Consider the following 17,809-nt stretch of genomic DNA (forward strand, 5'->3'; position numbering starts at 1 on the left):
CCTTGTCAATAAAATAAAATAAAACAGTAGCACCAAAGACTGGAAAAAGGTAAGACAATTTGTGAATTGCACTAATGGACAGTGCTTTTCAAACCTAAAGGCTATCATCTCATAAGGGACAAAAAATACCCTGCACTGGTCCAAGAGATATGAAGCTTAAAGGACTTATTTTTCCTGCTCAGAGTGCTGGTAGGTAGTTGAAAGACAAGATACATGTCTGAAGCAACAATAACATACCTACAATAGAGGCCTAATCATTCTAGAACTTATGAATGAACATTTGAAACTTCCTTTGAACTAAAAGGTTTATCAAAATTAATATTAAGCTCTAGTAATCTGGGTCTCCTCATCTTAATTACAGCAGAAGGTAATTTTTTTATTCATAGGATTATAAAACAAAAGATGTGACGGATGATGTGAAAAGTATTATAAGATTTGTTAAAGAACACAGTTCATCACCAGGAACGAGAAATATAGGTCCTTCTGGAAGATTTACTCTGAACATGCTGGTGGACATTTTCTTGGGTAAGTCATCTGCTGTATTGTATGAATTATATCAGTTAAAATTAAACATCTAAAGAAGTGACTACAAGTGCAATAAAAAGTCACTAGTCTCACCCAAGGATCTTGGTTCAGCCCCAGCACTGGAAAAAAAATGTCCAAAGGTCTTGGAGGGCTAGCGAGACGGCTCGGCAGGTAAAGACGCCTGCTGCCCAGCCTGACAACCTGAATTCAACCTGTGGGTCCCAGTGGTTGAGAGAGAACCAACTCCTGCAAGGTTGTCCTCAGCTTGAACAGCAAAAGCTGTGGCACATGTGTGCACACCATGGATTTAAGTAAAAATTCTTTTCAAGAGTTCTGTGAGCTGGGTGTGATGGAGACACACCTGGGTGTGCACATCTGGGTGTGATGGTGACACATCTGTAATTCTAAGCACCTGGAGGGTAGAAATGGGAGGCAACTGTGAGGCTAGCCTGGGCTGCATGAGACCCTGTCTCAGAGAACCGACAACATGAGCTGTGCTGTGTGACTTTATCAGTGCTGCACAGAAATACAAAGTAGAGTAGTGTGAAGCTGTCGGCACTTACATGAATTCCTAATTTCTTTGCTCTGTTTTTCTAATACAGTTTTATAAGCTGTGAATGCAACATTTTGAAATAATAAGCTTAATTTTGCTGTGGTTTTTGGCCAACATGTTATAAAACAAGGAAAAGTGGGAGTAGCCAGGGCCTGGGTAGAGGGCAAGCTCTGTACACAGGTGCTGACTCCCACCCCATCACTCAGAGAAAAAGGACATGCACCACAGAAACCTTGGGATTCTCCTCAGATAACTCCTAATTCAGAGACGAGGGTCTGTTTGTGCTATGGGATTTTCTGTGGAACAGATGCTCCTTTCCGTTTGTCCAAAGACATCCTTGAATGACTTTCTAGCCTCTTCTGTATGAGTAAGGATACAGCTATACTTACTCATCTGACTTTCTGAACCTTACTAGGGAGTAAGAGTGCAAAAATTCAGTCAGGAATATTTGGAAAGGGATCTTCTTATTCGCGACACAATGCGGAAAGACTTTTTAAAAAACTGATACTGGACAAAATTTTGGATGAAGACTTATATATCAATGCCAATGACCAACCAATCGCCTATATGATGCTAGGAACTAAAGCCCAGAATGTGCTAAATGGACATTTAAAGGTAAGTATTTCATATGCGTATTTTACTGTCTCACAGTGAATGCACCAGAATATATCCTGACAAAGTTTGGTATCCTTCCTGAAGCTTTAGGTACTGGATTTACATATACATTCCCTTAGGAATGTATTATGATCTTAATTGGAAAGAGATCTTGAAATTGAACCAATTAATATGACATTTATCAAAATTAATTTAATAGATATTCAAGCTACTAAACTTTCCTATATTCATTAAATAAGCATTATGGGCCAGCTACCAGGCTTCATGACCCGAGTTAAATCTCTGGGACTTACATGGACAAAGGAGAGAACAGTTCTTGTAAATTGTCTTTGACATTCACACTATAGCATGCATGTATATGTGCATGCAGGCACGCACACATACACACAAATAAATAAAAGTAAAATTAAATAAGCACTAATGGTATTCTCATGTGCCAGGCCCTGGAAATAGAAAAATGGAAAATGCAGAGCTCTTGTTCCCAAGGGGGGTTTACTACCTTCTGTCAGGAAAGCAATACAGGATAGGCGCGTGGCTCCAGAGGTAAAGGTACTGCCATTCAAGCCTGGCAACCTGAATTTGATCCCCAGAACCCAAGGAGAGGGAAAGAACTGACTCCAGTGTGTCCTGGCTCTACACATTCACCATGACATACATACGTGCACACTCATGCACACATACACACTGTGTTATGTTAGTGAGTAGAAATAAAGCAGTAATGGCGTCAGACCCTGAAAAGGTGAAGGAACAAGTGTGCTTCTGCCCCCTCCTCTGATTGCTTTCTTTCTCACTAAGGTGGACTTCATGGAAACAGAAAATTCCAGCAGCATAAAAAAACAAAAAGCTTTAGTGGCCAAAGTATCCCAGAGAGAAGAGGTAGTTAAGAAATGTCTTGGAGAACTTACAGAGGTCTGCAAATTGCTGGGGAAAGTCTTTGGAGTCCATTACTTCAATATTTTTAATACAGCTACACTCAAGAAGCTTGCAGGTAAGTGCCTGTGTGCCCTGCTCTTCTGGCCCAGATCAGTGGCCACACGTTCTTACCAAAGGACTCTGTTGTCTCTGAAATGGGGTCCTTGAATTCATTTGTTGCTGTTGAGACAGGGTTTCATCCTGTCACCCTGACTGGCCTGGAGCTCACTGTGCAGACTAGGCTGGCCTTGAACTCCCAGAGGTCTGCCTGCCTGCCTTACCTCCTACCTGGTGGGATTAAAGACGTGTGCCACTGTACCATGGTGAGGCAGGAGCTTATTGTGTAGTTTAGGATGGTCGCAAACAGCTAATGCTCTGGCCCTAGCCTCCTGAGTGCTGCTAAGGGGCTTTTTGTAAATCTTGGTCTATTTTAATTATTTTTTATTTAATCTCTGGGTTTTCAACCCAGAGACACCATTTAAACTCTTTCTTGAAGTAAAAACATTTAAGATATATACAGTTCAGATATGTGCTATAATTTTAATCTTATACTTTTCTTTAAAGCTGAATGTTAGGATATGAATAATTGCCATCTATAAAGCCAGATGTCAATTATTTTTTGCCTTCCCTCATGATGCTCAGCTATTTCTGTGCAAGTGTTTTGTAGTGAGGATGTAAACATGAAAGAAACTATCTTAGGCGTCTCTGAATCTGGATCTGTGACACTGCTATGTCTTTAGTTAAGAAATATTTGCTGATCTGAGCTATTCCATGGGCTGAGATAGCTTAGCCCAGAATTTCAGTGGTAAGGTCTCTGGAAAATAAGTTGCTGTTGTAATTGACTGCAGTATGTTCCCTTCTGTGCTCTTCCTTCATGAAACCTCATGATCATCACTCTGTTCCGTTCCCATCCCACCACCAAATCCTGTCCTGCTCAGTTGCCCGCCTCTGTTTCCCTTGTGTCATCACTGGCGTTCCCAGTCTGGCTTTGGTTTTGGCTCATAGTGGTGTTGTGCTGGGAATTTAACCCTGAGACCCATGTCTGATAAGCTGCAGCCCCACTTACCCATTTTGTTCCAATACAGGTGCTTTTTCAATGAGGCCAGAAGATATCAACAGAAAGTTGCACATCTCAGTGACAAAAATGTAACTGCTTTATCGACTCTGAACATCTTTTGTTTTCTTTTTTGTTTGGTTGGTTGGTTTTTGTTTTTTGTTTTTTGAGACAAGGTTTCTCTGTATTGCTTTGGAGCCTGACGTGGCATTCACTTTGTAGACCAGGCTGGCCTTGAACTCACAGAGATCCATCTGCCTCTGCTTCCTGAGTTCTAGGATGAAAGGTGTGTACCACCAACGCCTGGCTCTGAACATCTTTTTTAGGTCGTGTAAAGTACTCTCAGTGTTGCTTGCAAGAAAGCTAAAAAATACAGTCATTTCTCAAAGACAATACTTTATTACTGTGTGGAACAAGCCAGAGCTGGGGCAGCATCGATATAGTGTCTGTTGAGGTGCATGACTGCAGTGCAAGGAAAGGAATCAGCTAGAAATAGAATGTGGGTGTTCCCACCAGGCGGTGGTGGCACTCGCCTCTAATCCCAGCACTTTGGAGGCAGAGGCAGGCGGATCTCTGTGAGTTCGAGGCCAGCCTGGTCACAGAGCAAGTTCCAGGATAAGCTCCAAAGCTACAGAGAAACCCCATCTAGAAAAAAACAAAAAAGGATGTGGGTGTTTCTAACAAATGCAGGACATCAGTCTTGCAGCTAGACAAGTCTTGGTGTTGGGGACAGTGGGCAAGAGCCAAGTGCTGGAACCCTGAGCACACCGCACAGATCCTACGTTCTACTTCCCCCAGGCACCTGGCTGTCTCCCTCAGTACCCTGGTGTCTGTGCCTTTGCTGCTGAAAATGGGTGGTGGGTCCTGCCCCCTGACCTGTCTGCTGCATTTCAAGTCTAACTTTGCCTTTTAGGAAACTCCCCATGTGCCTGGTACCCAGCAATAGTTGACTCTTAACAAACATGAGCTAAAAGTGGATGTGCTTGAATTCAGTGGGTTTTCTGTGAGTGGTAATTTAAATTCTTAATTTTATGTCTACACGCAGAATCTTTATCTTCTGATCCTGAGGTTTTGCTTCAGATTGATGGTGTTACTGAAGACAAGCTGGAAAAATATGGTGCAGAAATTATTCCAGTACTACAGAAATACTCAGAATGGACACTGCCAGGTTCAGTATCCTGCCAAGCATGTTTTCTAAAAGCCTGTTTTCATGTTAAGCAATGCATCTTACTGAATTGGAATTACGTGGTTAAGGCATCCTACACCTGTCACACTGAAATTCAAGTCCCAGGAGCAGCCCTCGTGGTGTGGCAGGCACGTCCAAGAGGACATGGTGTTTAGGTCCCCAGGGAAGCCAGTCACTAAACCTGCTAATAGAGCACACACGAGAACCTCTGGGCCCGTGGGCCTGTACTTTGTTCTGTCAGGCAAGTGCCCAAGGAGTCACAAGCCCTGGACCCCATTCCAGATCTGCCATCATATCACTGTGTGATCTTTGGCAGGACACCAGCAACCTCTGTGTGTTTCAGTTTCCTTATCTGAGGAAGGAACATGTTATCTAACAAGCATGTCTAAGATAACATGTAAGAGTGGAGCTTAAATGCTTTGGGGAAATGAACATGTCATTGGAACGCTCTTGCTATTAGTCATTGGAAAAGCCCAACTCAGTGAGGACATCAAAGCAGAGGTTCCCACAGGCTGCCTTAGGTGTGTCCCGTGATGCCTTATCATAAGCCCCAGCACTGGTGTAGAAGTCCCTGGCTGAGGGAAACTGGGAGCAAAGAAGTGTTTTCTGTGGAGACGGTAAAGGGGCAGATTGTGCCCTCCACCAACGTGCCATACACGAAGTTATCACCCTCAGCAGACCTGCTGTCTTAGTCAGGGTTCCATTGCTGCGATAAACACCATAACCAAAAGCCATTTGGAGAGCAAAGGGTTTGTTTGGCTTATATATCCCAAGTCATAGTCCACTAAGGGAAGCCAAGGCAAGATTAAAGCAGAGGCTTTGGAGGAACGCTGCTTACTGGCTTGTTCCCCACTGGGTTTGCTCAGCTTGCCCTCCCATACACCCCAGGACCACCCTCCCAAGGACAGCATGGCCAAAGGTGGGCTGGGCTCCTTCCTCCTCTTCATCAGTCAATAAAGTAAGAGCCAGGCAGTGGTGGCACACACACAACTTTGATCCCAGCGCTCAGGAGATGGGCAGAGGGATCTCTGTGAGTCCAAGACCAGCCTGGTCTGCAGAGTGAATTACAGGACAGCCAGGGCTACACAGAGAAATGTAGTCTCAAAAAACAAAACAAAAAGATGCAAATACCTATGGAAATTGCTTTCTCCCTTGCAAATACGTGTTTCACGTAGGCCAGGATATGCTTGATATGTGAAGTATTCATAACAATTATGCAAAGGAATGACTTCTGTCTGCAGAGAGTAAAATATGGTAGTAATTTTCTGGTGTCATTAAGAGACTATTGCTTAAAGATGAGGGAGAACATAATCTGTTACCTTTTCGTATTGGACTTGTTTTCTCAGCATGTTTAAAATGATAAATAAAATCAGCTAATACTAATACTTACGGGGCCCTTCACTTCACCTCACAAGGACTATGCACAGAGGAAAATGGACACAGGCCTCATGCAGCAGTGTGACCTAACCTGGCATCTCCAGTTGAGTTCAAACTTAACACGAATTTTGTTAAGTAATAAGTTTTGATTGTCTTTGATTAAATAATATAAATAGCCATTGAACACACTTGAGCTTTTCAAAATAGAAATGTTTGATTCCTGTTGAGTTGTTGGATCCTGTAGCAGGGAAGCACCATGAAAGCAGCTAGTGCTGGGCTCCAAAGACAGGGTCACGGTGAACATCTGCATTTCCTGTCTGCAGCTGAGAACAGTTCCCCGGGCATCACCCTGACGGGCGGCAGAGGCACTGGAAGGAGCACCCCGGAGGAGCCTGATGAGGAGGAGCCTGTATCTTCTCACTACTTTACAAATCAAACTAGAAATGAAAGGAAGAGGAAGAAAATGCCAGCCTCCCAAAGGCTCAAGAGGAGAAGAACTAGTTACGGTGGCTTCAAGGCAAAGGGGTACGGTCTTTGATGTCTTTTGCAGCATCCAGTGAAAGGGGGAAAACAGAGGCGCACATAAGTGCTCAGGTTTACATAAAGCACTTAATTTAGCCATTATTAGTTAATAAGTTGATGGTCAAAACCTGAACCAAAATAAAAGGATGGCTTCAGATTTTTAAAATAGTCTATTTTAAAGTTTGCAAAAACATCTTGAACTTTGACCTTACCATGGAATTATTTGTTTTGAGGTAATTGCCCTTCTTAAGGTACTTTTCCACCAAAAATACAGCCCATCCACTGAGTAAATAGCAGGGCTTGCCAGTGTTTGCTGCCCTCCCCCTGTGGCCTCTCTGCTGCTTTTTTGAGACAGAGTCTCAAGTATCACAGTCTGGCCTTGAACTTGGTTTATAACCAAGGATGACCCTGACTTTATACTCCTCTCTGCCTCTACCTCCCAAGTGCTGTGGTTACCAGCATGGGCCGTCACACATGGTTTCTGCAGTGCAGAGGTCAAGCCCATTGCCTCCCGCATGCTGAACAAGCTGCCAGCTCAGCTACATTCCCAGCCTTCCCCCTGCTTTTTAATGTCTTGGAGACATGGCCTCCTAGCTGTAGGGTAGCTGAGAAGATACCGCATCAGGGAAATAAACCCAAAGGCCAGGGCTGTGTAAGTGGCTCCTGTCTTGCTTGGCTTCAGGCTGCAACATGTCTTGACAAGAAGCAGAGGTAGAGTGGCCAGGGCCAGGCAACAGGCTTGTGTCCCAGCATTGGACTGTGTCCACCAACTCCTCTCCCAATCTCTGCCTCCATCTTTGCCTTCCATCCTGGTACGGTGTCCACAGAGAACGTTATATTACAACAGAATGGCTTAGAAAAGAGGAAACAGCCCAGTGACTTTGCAAGCTGTTGTGTTTGCTTCTGCTGTTTTTCTACCCCCTCCCCTTCTGGGTGATAAAAGCAAGATTAAGTGGGTGAAGAGAAAGGAAGGCAAGTCACCAAACTGTCATTTCTTGTTAACCCATAAACAGACGTCTTACATGTGCTAACCCTCTTGCCAGAGTACGGAGTTAAAGGCATTCATTAATTTTGTGGTTTTGAGTGCGCAAGTGACCACCAGATATTCTTCAGTGAGGACATTTTCTCATTTCCTTCATTTATTCCTCTCCCTTGGGAGACACTCATTGCCTTAGTCGCTCACAGAGCATGAAACCTTAAAAAGCTTGGCTTTAGAGTAGGAAACCTCGCCTGGTCTTCGTGGGAAGGGCTTGCCTGGGGCCAGGCTCGCTGGTCAGTTTCAGAGGTGGGATTGGACACTGGCCTGGCAGACTGCTCAGAGCACTTTCACTCAGCGTGTCTGTGGGCCCTTCTTGAAAACGTAGAGACCTGTCGTCTGGCTTTGCTTGTTAGAAAAAAGGAGACCAACGCTGTTCAGTGCTGCCAGCTCCTTTATTTAATTCTCAAATCTGTTAGTGAGAGAGAAGCTCTTTGTTGTGTCACCTAAAATATAATTTAAGAAGGAGTGAAGCTCATACTTAAGCCAGGCATGAAGGGCCATGCCTAAGACCCTAGACTTGAGAGGGAGGAGGCAGGAAGATCAGAGTTCAAGGTAATAAATATTGAGTTCAAAGCCAGTCTGAGCTATATGACACCCTGTCTCAGAACACAAAACCAACATCATAGTATCCTACAGCCAGCACCAGTTTCCATGCCAGGCGTAATTAGTCTGTGGGTTTAAAAGGGATTCTCCTCTGCCTACCAGCTTGGTAACTATTCACCAGCTGCAGCTTCTTTGCATTTGCCCTGGTCTTCTGGGTTTCACAGCCCACCCCCAGGGCGTTTCCAGCCCCACGCTGCTCACCTGTGCAGTGGGAGACTACTTGGGGCTCCTTGCCAGAGCCCTTCACCCCATCAGACCACTGGGGCTCACATCTCCAGAATGGCATACAATGGGCCAGGTGTGTTCTGGGCTCTGAGTGGGAGGAAAATGGGTGAGCCGTTGAAATGGAGGCTGCTGTTGGCAGGTTCGTTCTGTAAATCAACATAAACAGCAGGTTTTTGCTCCGGGCTTCATTTCTCAGCAGGAAATCAGCATAGGGAAACTTCAGGCTGTTTCTCTGCCAGATCTGCAGTGGAATTGCCTTCCCTTCAGCAAGAGATTTAAAATGTTGAAAAACTCTTCACCTAGCCCTGCAGAGTGCCCTGGGATGCACCGACTGCCCTGGATTCTGGAACTGATAGTGGACCTCAGTGGGCTTGCAGAGCCTCTGTAAACCCACTGGCAGGGCGCTTTGTACTTTTGTTGTGTTAGAGGAGAGCAGAGAAGTGATGTGCAGGCTGAGCGCAGGCTGAGCGCAGGCTGCAGCTGCAGCAGGGCCCTCTTCCCTGTTTGCAGTGAGCAGGAGGAGTTGGCAGGTCTTTGGGTATAGCTGGGGGAGCTGCAGGCTACACGGCCAGGACACATGCCAGACCAGTGCATGAGGCAGCTTGGAGCCAGATCTGCAGCCTTCTTAGGACGAGTGTGGCTAGGAAGGGCCACCCAGAGGCTCTGCCCCATCTTCTGCCCCATCTCCGCTACCCACAAAGCTGTCTTGCTCGCAACTGTGCCAGTGAGGTAATTCTAGTTATCTGATGGCCAGAGCTTTGGGGTCTCTAAGAGATGTCCTCACTTCCTCTTTTGTCAGAATAGATCCAGAGGACTCTGAGTGGGCTGAGGAATGTGTGACTGGAGAGAGGGTCTGTGGATTGGTCACAGACCACAGAACTCAGATGCTTTAGAAAGGGAAACTCACCACCTATCGGGATTTCCAGACTGAAAATATAGACAAACACAAGACCAAAGAAAATCATGCCTGTTCTCCTAGGAAGTTACCAAAGACCATTAACTTGGTCTCATTCAGCATTTTAACTTTCTTTCTTTTGCCACATCTTAGGGTCTCTACTGCAAGCAGAAAAACGTCTTCTAAAAGTAAATTCTCTGGTGTAACTGGATCCAGCTCAGCCTCATGTGCTTCTCAAGCAGCATCAGTGGCAAGTAGAAAATTGGGGATTATGGCTCCCCCGAAGCCTGTAAATCGAGCGTTCCTCAGGCCTTCGTATGCAGTCTCCTAACAGCGCACAGATCTTGTTTGTCGGCGTCTGACCATCTGTGACTAGAAAGCTGTTAGTCTTCTAACACCGTTTGAAGTTTTCACTCCTGTCTATTAATATTTAAATGTATCTCGTGTGATAGTTCTGATTTTTAAATAAACATTTTCTTTGCTGCCACTGCAAGCCTGCAGCCATTGTTTCTCAGAGCATCTGAAGCAATGACTAAATCATCTACCCCAGAGAAATTCTGAGTGTAGCATGACATGCTGAAGCCAAAAGAAAAGGCTGCATGGGACATTGTGAAACTGTAGAATGTCTTGTGTGAAACAAGCTCAACAAAAATCAAATGACAGAGAAAATAGAAAATATATTACATAGTAATTCCTATAAATCATTAAGAAAAAGTCAGCACAGAACAAAGGTTGTGAATAGGCTTGTCTCCCTCCCAAAAAATTAAAATGACCCACAAATATGTGTGAAAATACTGTCTCCCTAATTAAAAGTACAGATTAAAACATGAGGTGCTGTTCTTTTGCTTGTCAAATTGTCAACACTAGGGCTGTGTATAGTGTCACACAGCTTAAGATCCCAGTGACTCCAGAGGCTGAGCCAAAGAATCTCCTGAGCCCAGGGGTTCAGGGCCAAACAGAGCAACAGAGACACATTCTCTTATTTAAAAAAAAATAGCTGGGTAGTGGTAGTGCATTTCTTTAATCTCAGCGCTCCGGAAGCAGAGGCAGGGAAATGATTCAGGACAGCCAGGGCTACACAGAGAAACACTGTCTTGAAAAAGAAAGAAGAGCCTGCCTAATCTCTATTGGATGAAAATAGCCAAATAGACTCTGCTAACAAAAATGTATTAAATATTGATATACTTCCTGGTTTGCCCTTGTGCAATACTCGACTTCTTGACCTTGCAAAGAAGGGAGCTGGAAGCCTTCAGACCACTGATCTGAGACCTCAGGACTGAGTTGGACTATGCCTAGGTTGAGGGACTACCAGGAGCCTTTAGCTGTCTAATGGAGAGACTAGCCAATGAGCCAGCTAAGAGCTGTTTGCTTCAAAGCCTTCCAGAGCTTGCAAGCCGTGACCCCAGTTGGGATGCAAAGAAGGATTGGAGGACCAAGGTGACCTGGAGAGCTGTGGGTCTAGCAGGGCCCAGCATTCCCTATGGCAGCCTGTCTTTGGAAGGCAGGACTGCTGCCACCTGTGCTCTCGGCCAGCTGAGTTGAGAGTTCAAGGTCATCCTCAGCTCTACATGAATTTCACTGCAGCCTGGACCACATGAGACCCTGTTTCCAAAATAAAAAAACAGGATAGTTCTCCCAACTTCCTGGCTGCAGCCCAGAGCCTGGGTGGGGGCTTTGATTTGTGTAGAATCTGACAACCACAAGCAGCAGACACAGGCTTCTCTCGGCTCTAGAGAAACAGCCTAGGGTGGAACTCTTGGAACTGACATGGGAGTCACAGCTACCTCCTTCCTCCAACTAGGCCTCCAGGCTGAGCAAATCCCCGGGGGAATTCACCACTCCGTGTGGCAACCCCCAGAGGAGGCCAGCAAAGGCAGTGAAGCGTGGGGCCTTGTGATGTTCTGTACAAACATCGCCTAAGGGAAGGCACGAGGCGGGTCCACCAGCAATGTCTAACCGGGAGCCTTCCCCAGGAACAGTGATCAGGACTGTCGACTCCTCAGCCTCCGTGGAACCTTGGTCTCACGCACACTCCCACGAGACCCTGTGTTCCAGAGATCTGATGGGTGACTGATCACTTCCAGGGGCAAGTGGCCTTCCGTGACCTCACAGAGGAAATGTGGAGAGCCAAGTCTACGCCGAGGCCATCCAGCAGCTCGAATCCACTCATACTCCAGCAGCCAGCCCTAAGAAGCAACACTTCTATGTGGGAGCAGAGTTCAGAAGGTTATATAACTTACCCAGACACACACAGCTAGGAAGCGGTAGTGAGCAGGGTAGCACAGGCCTGCTTGCCCCAGAGTCCCAGTGTATATCTGTTTTCCTGGTGTAATTAGCACAGCCCCCCTTCATTCTCAGAAGTGTTCCAGTTAGGACAATAAATTATAGGTGACCCAGGTCTATGTGCTCAAGAATCTCTCTGTTGTCTCCCTAAGCACTCCAGCCTGCTCTCCCAGACCCATTTTTCCAAAGCCTCAGGGGCTGCCTGCTCCGACCTGCTCCCTTACAGCAGCTCCAGGGACAGCGAGCCTACAGAGTCAGCTGCAGCTTCTCCACAAGAGGAAATGGAGCCCCAGGGCCCAGCTCTTCCTGAGAAACTGCTGCACCTCCACCCCCTGCCACAGCCTGAAAGACTCCCTCCCTCCTTCGAAAGCTCCAGAAGCCTGAACAAATCTTTTCTCCAAGCTCCACAACTGTAGGTGGAGGACTGCCATAGGCCTGGAAGTCCGGTTCCCAGTCTAGTTGGGGCATCTAGGGCCTAGAGTCCAGGTAGAGGGACCACAGCCTGGACAGAGAGCTCTAGCAGCCTTTGTGTAACCTCCCTGGTGGGGACCAAAGAGGCAAGTGGGTCTCACACAAGAGGCCCACTTCCTGCCCGACCCTGAAGGGTGCTGTGGTCCCTCTGCCTAGCTCCTGGGTGCTCTGAGACAAGGGCTCAGTATCTGCACTGTGCAGGGCAGAGCAAAGTTCTAGGGAGCAGACCTTGCAAGCTTGGGCTTCCAAAACAGTTACCTGCTTTTACCCCCTACTTCATTCAGCCACGTGTTCCCGATTGACAGGAGAGGAGGCAGAAACAAGCTACACAGTGGCTGGGGTAGCCTTTAGACCTGTTCTGGTGATGACTGGAATGACAACAGACCAAACCAGGCCTGGTGGCAGGAGGATCTTTCAGTCTGAGGACAACCTGGTCTACAGAGTGAGCCAGGGCTACACTGAGAAACCCTACATAAACAAACAAAAGGACAAGCCAAGAAGCCAGAACTTAAGTTCACGAATCCCCAAGGAGGGTAGGCCATACTCCCCCATCCTCATGGAAGCCCTGGGACTAGGTCCTTACATCCATCCAAGTGTGCAGTGTGGTTTGCGGACAACAGGAGGTGCCAGAATGATGCTCTGTATGGACTCTAGGCTGAGGTCTGTTTGTCCCCAAAAGACCTGTCTGCCCCGTGGATACCACACAGGGCCAGTCATACTCATACAAGGGCCAGCCTGGCCTGGTACTGTCTCAGGCCCTGCTGGGAGCTGTGTGACCCTTTGCCAAGGCAGGGCTACACCTCCCCCAGAGAAGACTTCCTCATGGGTAAGGTTTGAGTTGAGAAACCTGGGGCTTCTGGTCATTAACAGCCTCTAACATCCTGGTCTGGAAGGACAGACACCAGAGACACCAAGACTGACAGCCAGAGGCCAGCAGAAGCTTAGCATCCTTGGATCTCTTCCATAAGGGAGCGCTTGAGGTCCCTCCCTCAATGACTAGCAAAACAGTAACCCCATTAATGTCATAGAGCAGTGTCAACATCTGGTGGCTGTGCTGTATAGCTGGAGGTTAGCCATGCAGACACACATGCCTACTCAAGCTCTACAAGCCAACATCCCGGCACAGCTGTGTGCCTGGGGCAAGGACAAGGACTCAAGCATCTAGGGTCAGCCTGGGGCTCTTGTGTCCAGCCAAGGTATGATCATCAAGACACTGCCCTGACCTGAGAAGTCAAGTGACTGTAAGCTGTGGCCTCAATGAGTCCCCTCCCCAGTACTGGGGATTGAAATGGCCTACACACATGCTGTCCAAACACTTCCCCACTTAGTGCATCCTCGGCTCTATTTTTTACTTCTTGAGATGGGGTCTCACCAAGTTGCCCAGGAAGGCTTTGGATCTGCAATCCCACCTCAACCTCCAGAGTAGCTGGGAGTATAGGTGCACACCACCAGAACCAGTTCAGTTTCTCATCTGCACTATAAACATCTGTCTTGTCACTGCCTCTGTCCCTGAAGGTTGTGGATACCCTCTCTTTAAGGAGGGGTAGGCGGTGTGACCCCACTCTGTTGCTCAGGCTGGCCCCTAAACTCCCAAGTAACCGAGACCACAGTCATACACTACCATGCCCTGCTGGTGGCCCCACACCCAGCTCTAGCCCTCAGCAAGGTGGCAGCTAATGAGAAAACACTCCAGAAAAAGAATGACAGCAAAACACCATAGGAGTACGGGACTGGTGGGGGCGGGGGTGCCAGTCGTGGATGACATGAAGAGTCTGCACTCCTGTAGGAACTGGACTGGGGCTTCCAGGCCAGGGATCTGGTGTCTGATCATCCCCACTGGGGTGCTCTGTACCTTCCTGTCTTCCCTTCACCTACTAGAAAAAACAAACAGACCCTTGTCTCAACACCTGGGGAGCTACTCCCTAAACAGAAACCTTCATAGCCTACTGCCCTCCTCATTTTAAGAGACAGTCACCCTTAACCAAGTCACCTGCCCAGGCAGAAGGTGGGGGGTACCCAGATCTCTGCAAGGACCCTATGTGGGTTGGATATTGTCTTCTGGAAAGCGCTGTTGTTTGGACAGTTTCATGCATTCCAGGACAGCCTCCTTGCTGTATAGCCAAGAATGACCATCAGCTCTTGATTCTTCTACCTTTGCCTCCTAAGTGCTACGATTGCAGATGTGTGCCATTTTACCCTGTTTGTGTGCTACTGTGATTGCATCTAGAGCTTCGTGCATATTAGACACATTAACTAGGCAAAGATGTGTTACATTTGTTTATGTTGGGAATATTACTTTAGCTAGGCAAAGATATGTTATATTTGTTTAGTTATGTAAGTATATGTTGCATTTGTTTTACCTTGCCTGCCTAAGGCGCCTGATTGGTCTAATAAAAAGCTGAACAGCCAATAGATAGGCAGAGGAGGGATAGGAGGGGCTGGTGGGCAGAGTGAAAAAGTAGGAGGAGGAATCTAGTGAGGAAGAGAGAACTGAGAGAGAAAGAAAGGAAGGCACCCAGGGCCAGCCAGCCAGGCATTGGTCAGACAGACAGACAAAGTAAGACATACGGAATGAAAGAAAGGTAAAAATCCCCAAGGCAAAACATAGATAAAGAGAAACAGGTTAAATTAAGTTATAAGAGCTAGTAGGAGCCAGGCGTTGTTGGTGCATGCCTTTAATCCCAGCACTCGGGAGGCAGAGGCAAGTGGATCTCTGAGTTCGAGACCAGCCTGATCTACAAGAGCTAGTTCCAGGACAGCCTCCAAAGCTGCAGAGAAAGCCTGTCTTGAAAAAGAAAAAGAGCTAGTAGGACAAGCATAAGGTAAAGCCGAGCGTTCATAACTGATATTAAGTTTCCATGTCATGATTTGGGAGCTTGTTGGTGACCCAAGAGAAAGCCTGCTACAGGCCTCTTGTGTGGTATGGTTTTATTATTATTTCTCTTCTTTTAAAAATTGTGATCATAGCCGGGCGTTGGTGGCGCACGCCTTTAATCCCAGCACTCGGGAGGCAGAGGCAGGCGGATCTCTGTGAGTCTGAGGCCAGCCTGGTCTACAAGAGCCAGTTCCAGGACAGGCTCCAAAACAATACAGAGAAACCCTGTCTCGAAAAACCAAAATAATAATAATAATAATAATAATAATAATAATAATAATTGTGATTATATTGTTTTCCCCTTTCCTCCTCCAAGCCCTCCCACATATCCCTCCTTGCTCTCAGATTCATGATCTCTTTAATCATTGTTACATGCGTTACTAAGCCAGCATAATCCTTAATATGGTCCAAATACTTACACTCACAGATAAGTGTAGTCTTCACCCTTCATCAAGGAAACCTTTCTTTGCAACAGATGGAGACCACTACAGAAAACCACAGCCAATCAAAATGCAGATCGCGCTGAACTGTCATTGTGGCTGGCGATGGGGGGCCTTGAGAACAGGGGCTAATGCCTTTCCTGTGGGCTAAGTCCCTAAGACTTTATTAGTGTCCTAGTTTGCTTCCTACTGCTGTGATACAGACTATGACCAAAAGCACTTTGGGCAAGAAAAGGCTCATTACAGCTTACAGTCCATCATTGAGGAAACGCAGGGCAGGGACTCAAGGGAACACTCTGGAGGCCGGAGCTGAGGCAGAGGCCATGGAGGAGTGCTGCCGACTGGCTCTGTCTGTGGCTTTTCAGCTGCTTTCCTAGCCCACCTGTCCAGCGTGGCTCCACCCTTAGTGGGCAGGACTCTCATACAACAGTGATGACTGGAGAAAATGTCCCACAGACTCGCCTCCAGGCATTCCCTCCGTTAAGGTTCCCTCATCCCAGATGATATTAGCTTGTGTCAACTTGACCAAAAATAAAAAGATGAACCACCTAGTTAGTGACCTCATGGTACATTGCAAAGCATGTGTGCCCCATCGTGGTTTCACTTTCTGCCATGAGTCAAACCACAGTCTCACCGGAAACGAAGCAGTCGCTGTGACCGTAGACTTCCCAGCCTTTACATTTTGAGCTAATTGAACCTTTTCCTTATAAGTGACCCACTTTCAGGTATTCCCTTATAGCAACAAAAAACAGATTGAAACAGACCCTCTTCCCCAAGCAGCTCCCAGGTGTCAGGCTTTCTTGGACCTGCAGCCCCCAAATCATGACATGGAGGCTTATTAATTATGAATGCTTGACCCTAGCTTAGCCTTGTTTCTACCTAGCTTTTTTTTTTAGCTTAAATCAACTCATTTCTATTAGTCTATGTGCTGCCCTGGGGCTCATTTATATCACTTACATACTACCCATCCTGCTTTCCTGCCTCCTCCCTGGCTCGCTCGCTCGCGGACTGGCTCCCCTTTTTGCTCTGCCTGCCAGCCCCACCCAGCCCTCCTTTGCCTAGCTATTGGCCATTCAGCTTTTCATTAGACAAATCAGGTGCCTTAGGCAGGCAAGGTAAAACAACAACACATCTTTGCATAATTAAACAATTACTCTGCAACACAAACAAATGTAACACAGCTTTTCTTAATTAAACAAATATTCTGTTCCACAACATTCCCCCCTTTTATTTAAATAAAAAGGAACGGTTTTAATTTTAACATAATAAAACTACATACAATAAGAACAATTATCTAGGAAGAATTATATTTATAATATCCAGTCCATTTGTATTTGGTAAATTCAGAGAAAATATCCCATTATTTATCCTGTCTTGGTGTCCAAAGTTTTGTACCTAATTTGCCTTCTGTTATAACTAAGGAAAACAGTGACTATATCTAATCTTCAACTCCTTCAAAGACCCCAGAAGGATATCATATTACCTGAGTAAACAGGAAGTTCAGTGCAAGCCACTTCCAAAACTATAGAAATGACAGAGACACCTGGACAGTCACCCAAGGTTCCTCTGCAACAGTGGGGCATCCATCTTTGGCCTACAGGCCTAGAATATCTGGCAGACTTTTCCGTGAAGCAGGAATTTTGAAGGACTATCTTGGCAAAGTTCAGCAGTCACTTCCCTTTGTCCCACATGTTCAGGTATGCCTTCAGCAGTCAAGACAAGAACAGTTTCTTGCCCAAATGGCGAGCTTTTCCACATTGAAGCCAAACTCCATATGGAGGTTCTCTGATGCCCATCATCCTTTTATGAAATAGATTGGTGCTGTCAGGAGTAGATGTGTCTCATTGTCATGAAAAGATTTAGGTTATTAAGCATCCTAAATGCCATAGTTTGTATGTCTCTGAAGTATTTGAAGATTACCTTATCTATCTAAAATATATCTGTTTAACCTTGAAAACATACCTCATATGACTATAAATTTGGTTATTTTAAATGACTAAATATGAACATGCATTTCTTAAGTATACATTACATTTTTAAATGAGCTTCATAAGCACAATACCCTAAACAAGAGCATAACAAAAATAACTTTAAATTTGTATCAGTATGCCAAAATCCATACCATTGCTAAATATTTGGGGTTAATAGTTGTCTTTCTATCCTATATTCCTATATCTCCCCTAAACAATAAATGTGGGTGTCATGTTCTGTAGACTGCTTGCTGTTGTCTGGAG

The 17,809-nt window shown here is 46.0% G+C and overlaps 1 protein-coding gene across 2 annotated transcripts in view; it reads left to right on the forward strand.

The window, feature by feature from the left end:
* Blm (BLM RecQ like helicase) overlaps nucleotides 1-9,999 on the forward strand; it is a 77,679-nt gene extending 67,680 nt beyond the window's left edge. For both annotated transcript variants that reach the window (XM_040729605.1, XM_040729609.1), the window contains 6 exons: nucleotides 387-525; nucleotides 1,494-1,693; nucleotides 2,489-2,681; nucleotides 4,705-4,827; nucleotides 6,546-6,747; nucleotides 9,660-9,999. In XM_040729605.1, coding sequence (XP_040585539.1) covers nucleotides 387-525; nucleotides 1,494-1,693; nucleotides 2,489-2,681; nucleotides 4,705-4,827; nucleotides 6,546-6,747; nucleotides 9,660-9,837 — 1,035 coding nt within the window. In that variant the 3' untranslated portion in view covers nucleotides 9,838-9,999. The remainder of the gene's footprint in view (nucleotides 1-386; nucleotides 526-1,493; nucleotides 1,694-2,488; nucleotides 2,682-4,704; nucleotides 4,828-6,545; nucleotides 6,748-9,659) is intronic.
* Nucleotides 10,000-17,809: the final 7,810 nt, after the last annotated feature.

This window comes from Mesocricetus auratus, unplaced genomic scaffold (assembly GCF_017639785.1).
Source record: "Mesocricetus auratus isolate SY011 unplaced genomic scaffold, BCM_Maur_2.0 Super-Scaffold_4256, whole genome shotgun sequence".
NCBI classification, from domain to species: domain Eukaryota; kingdom Metazoa; phylum Chordata; class Mammalia; order Rodentia; family Cricetidae; genus Mesocricetus; species Mesocricetus auratus.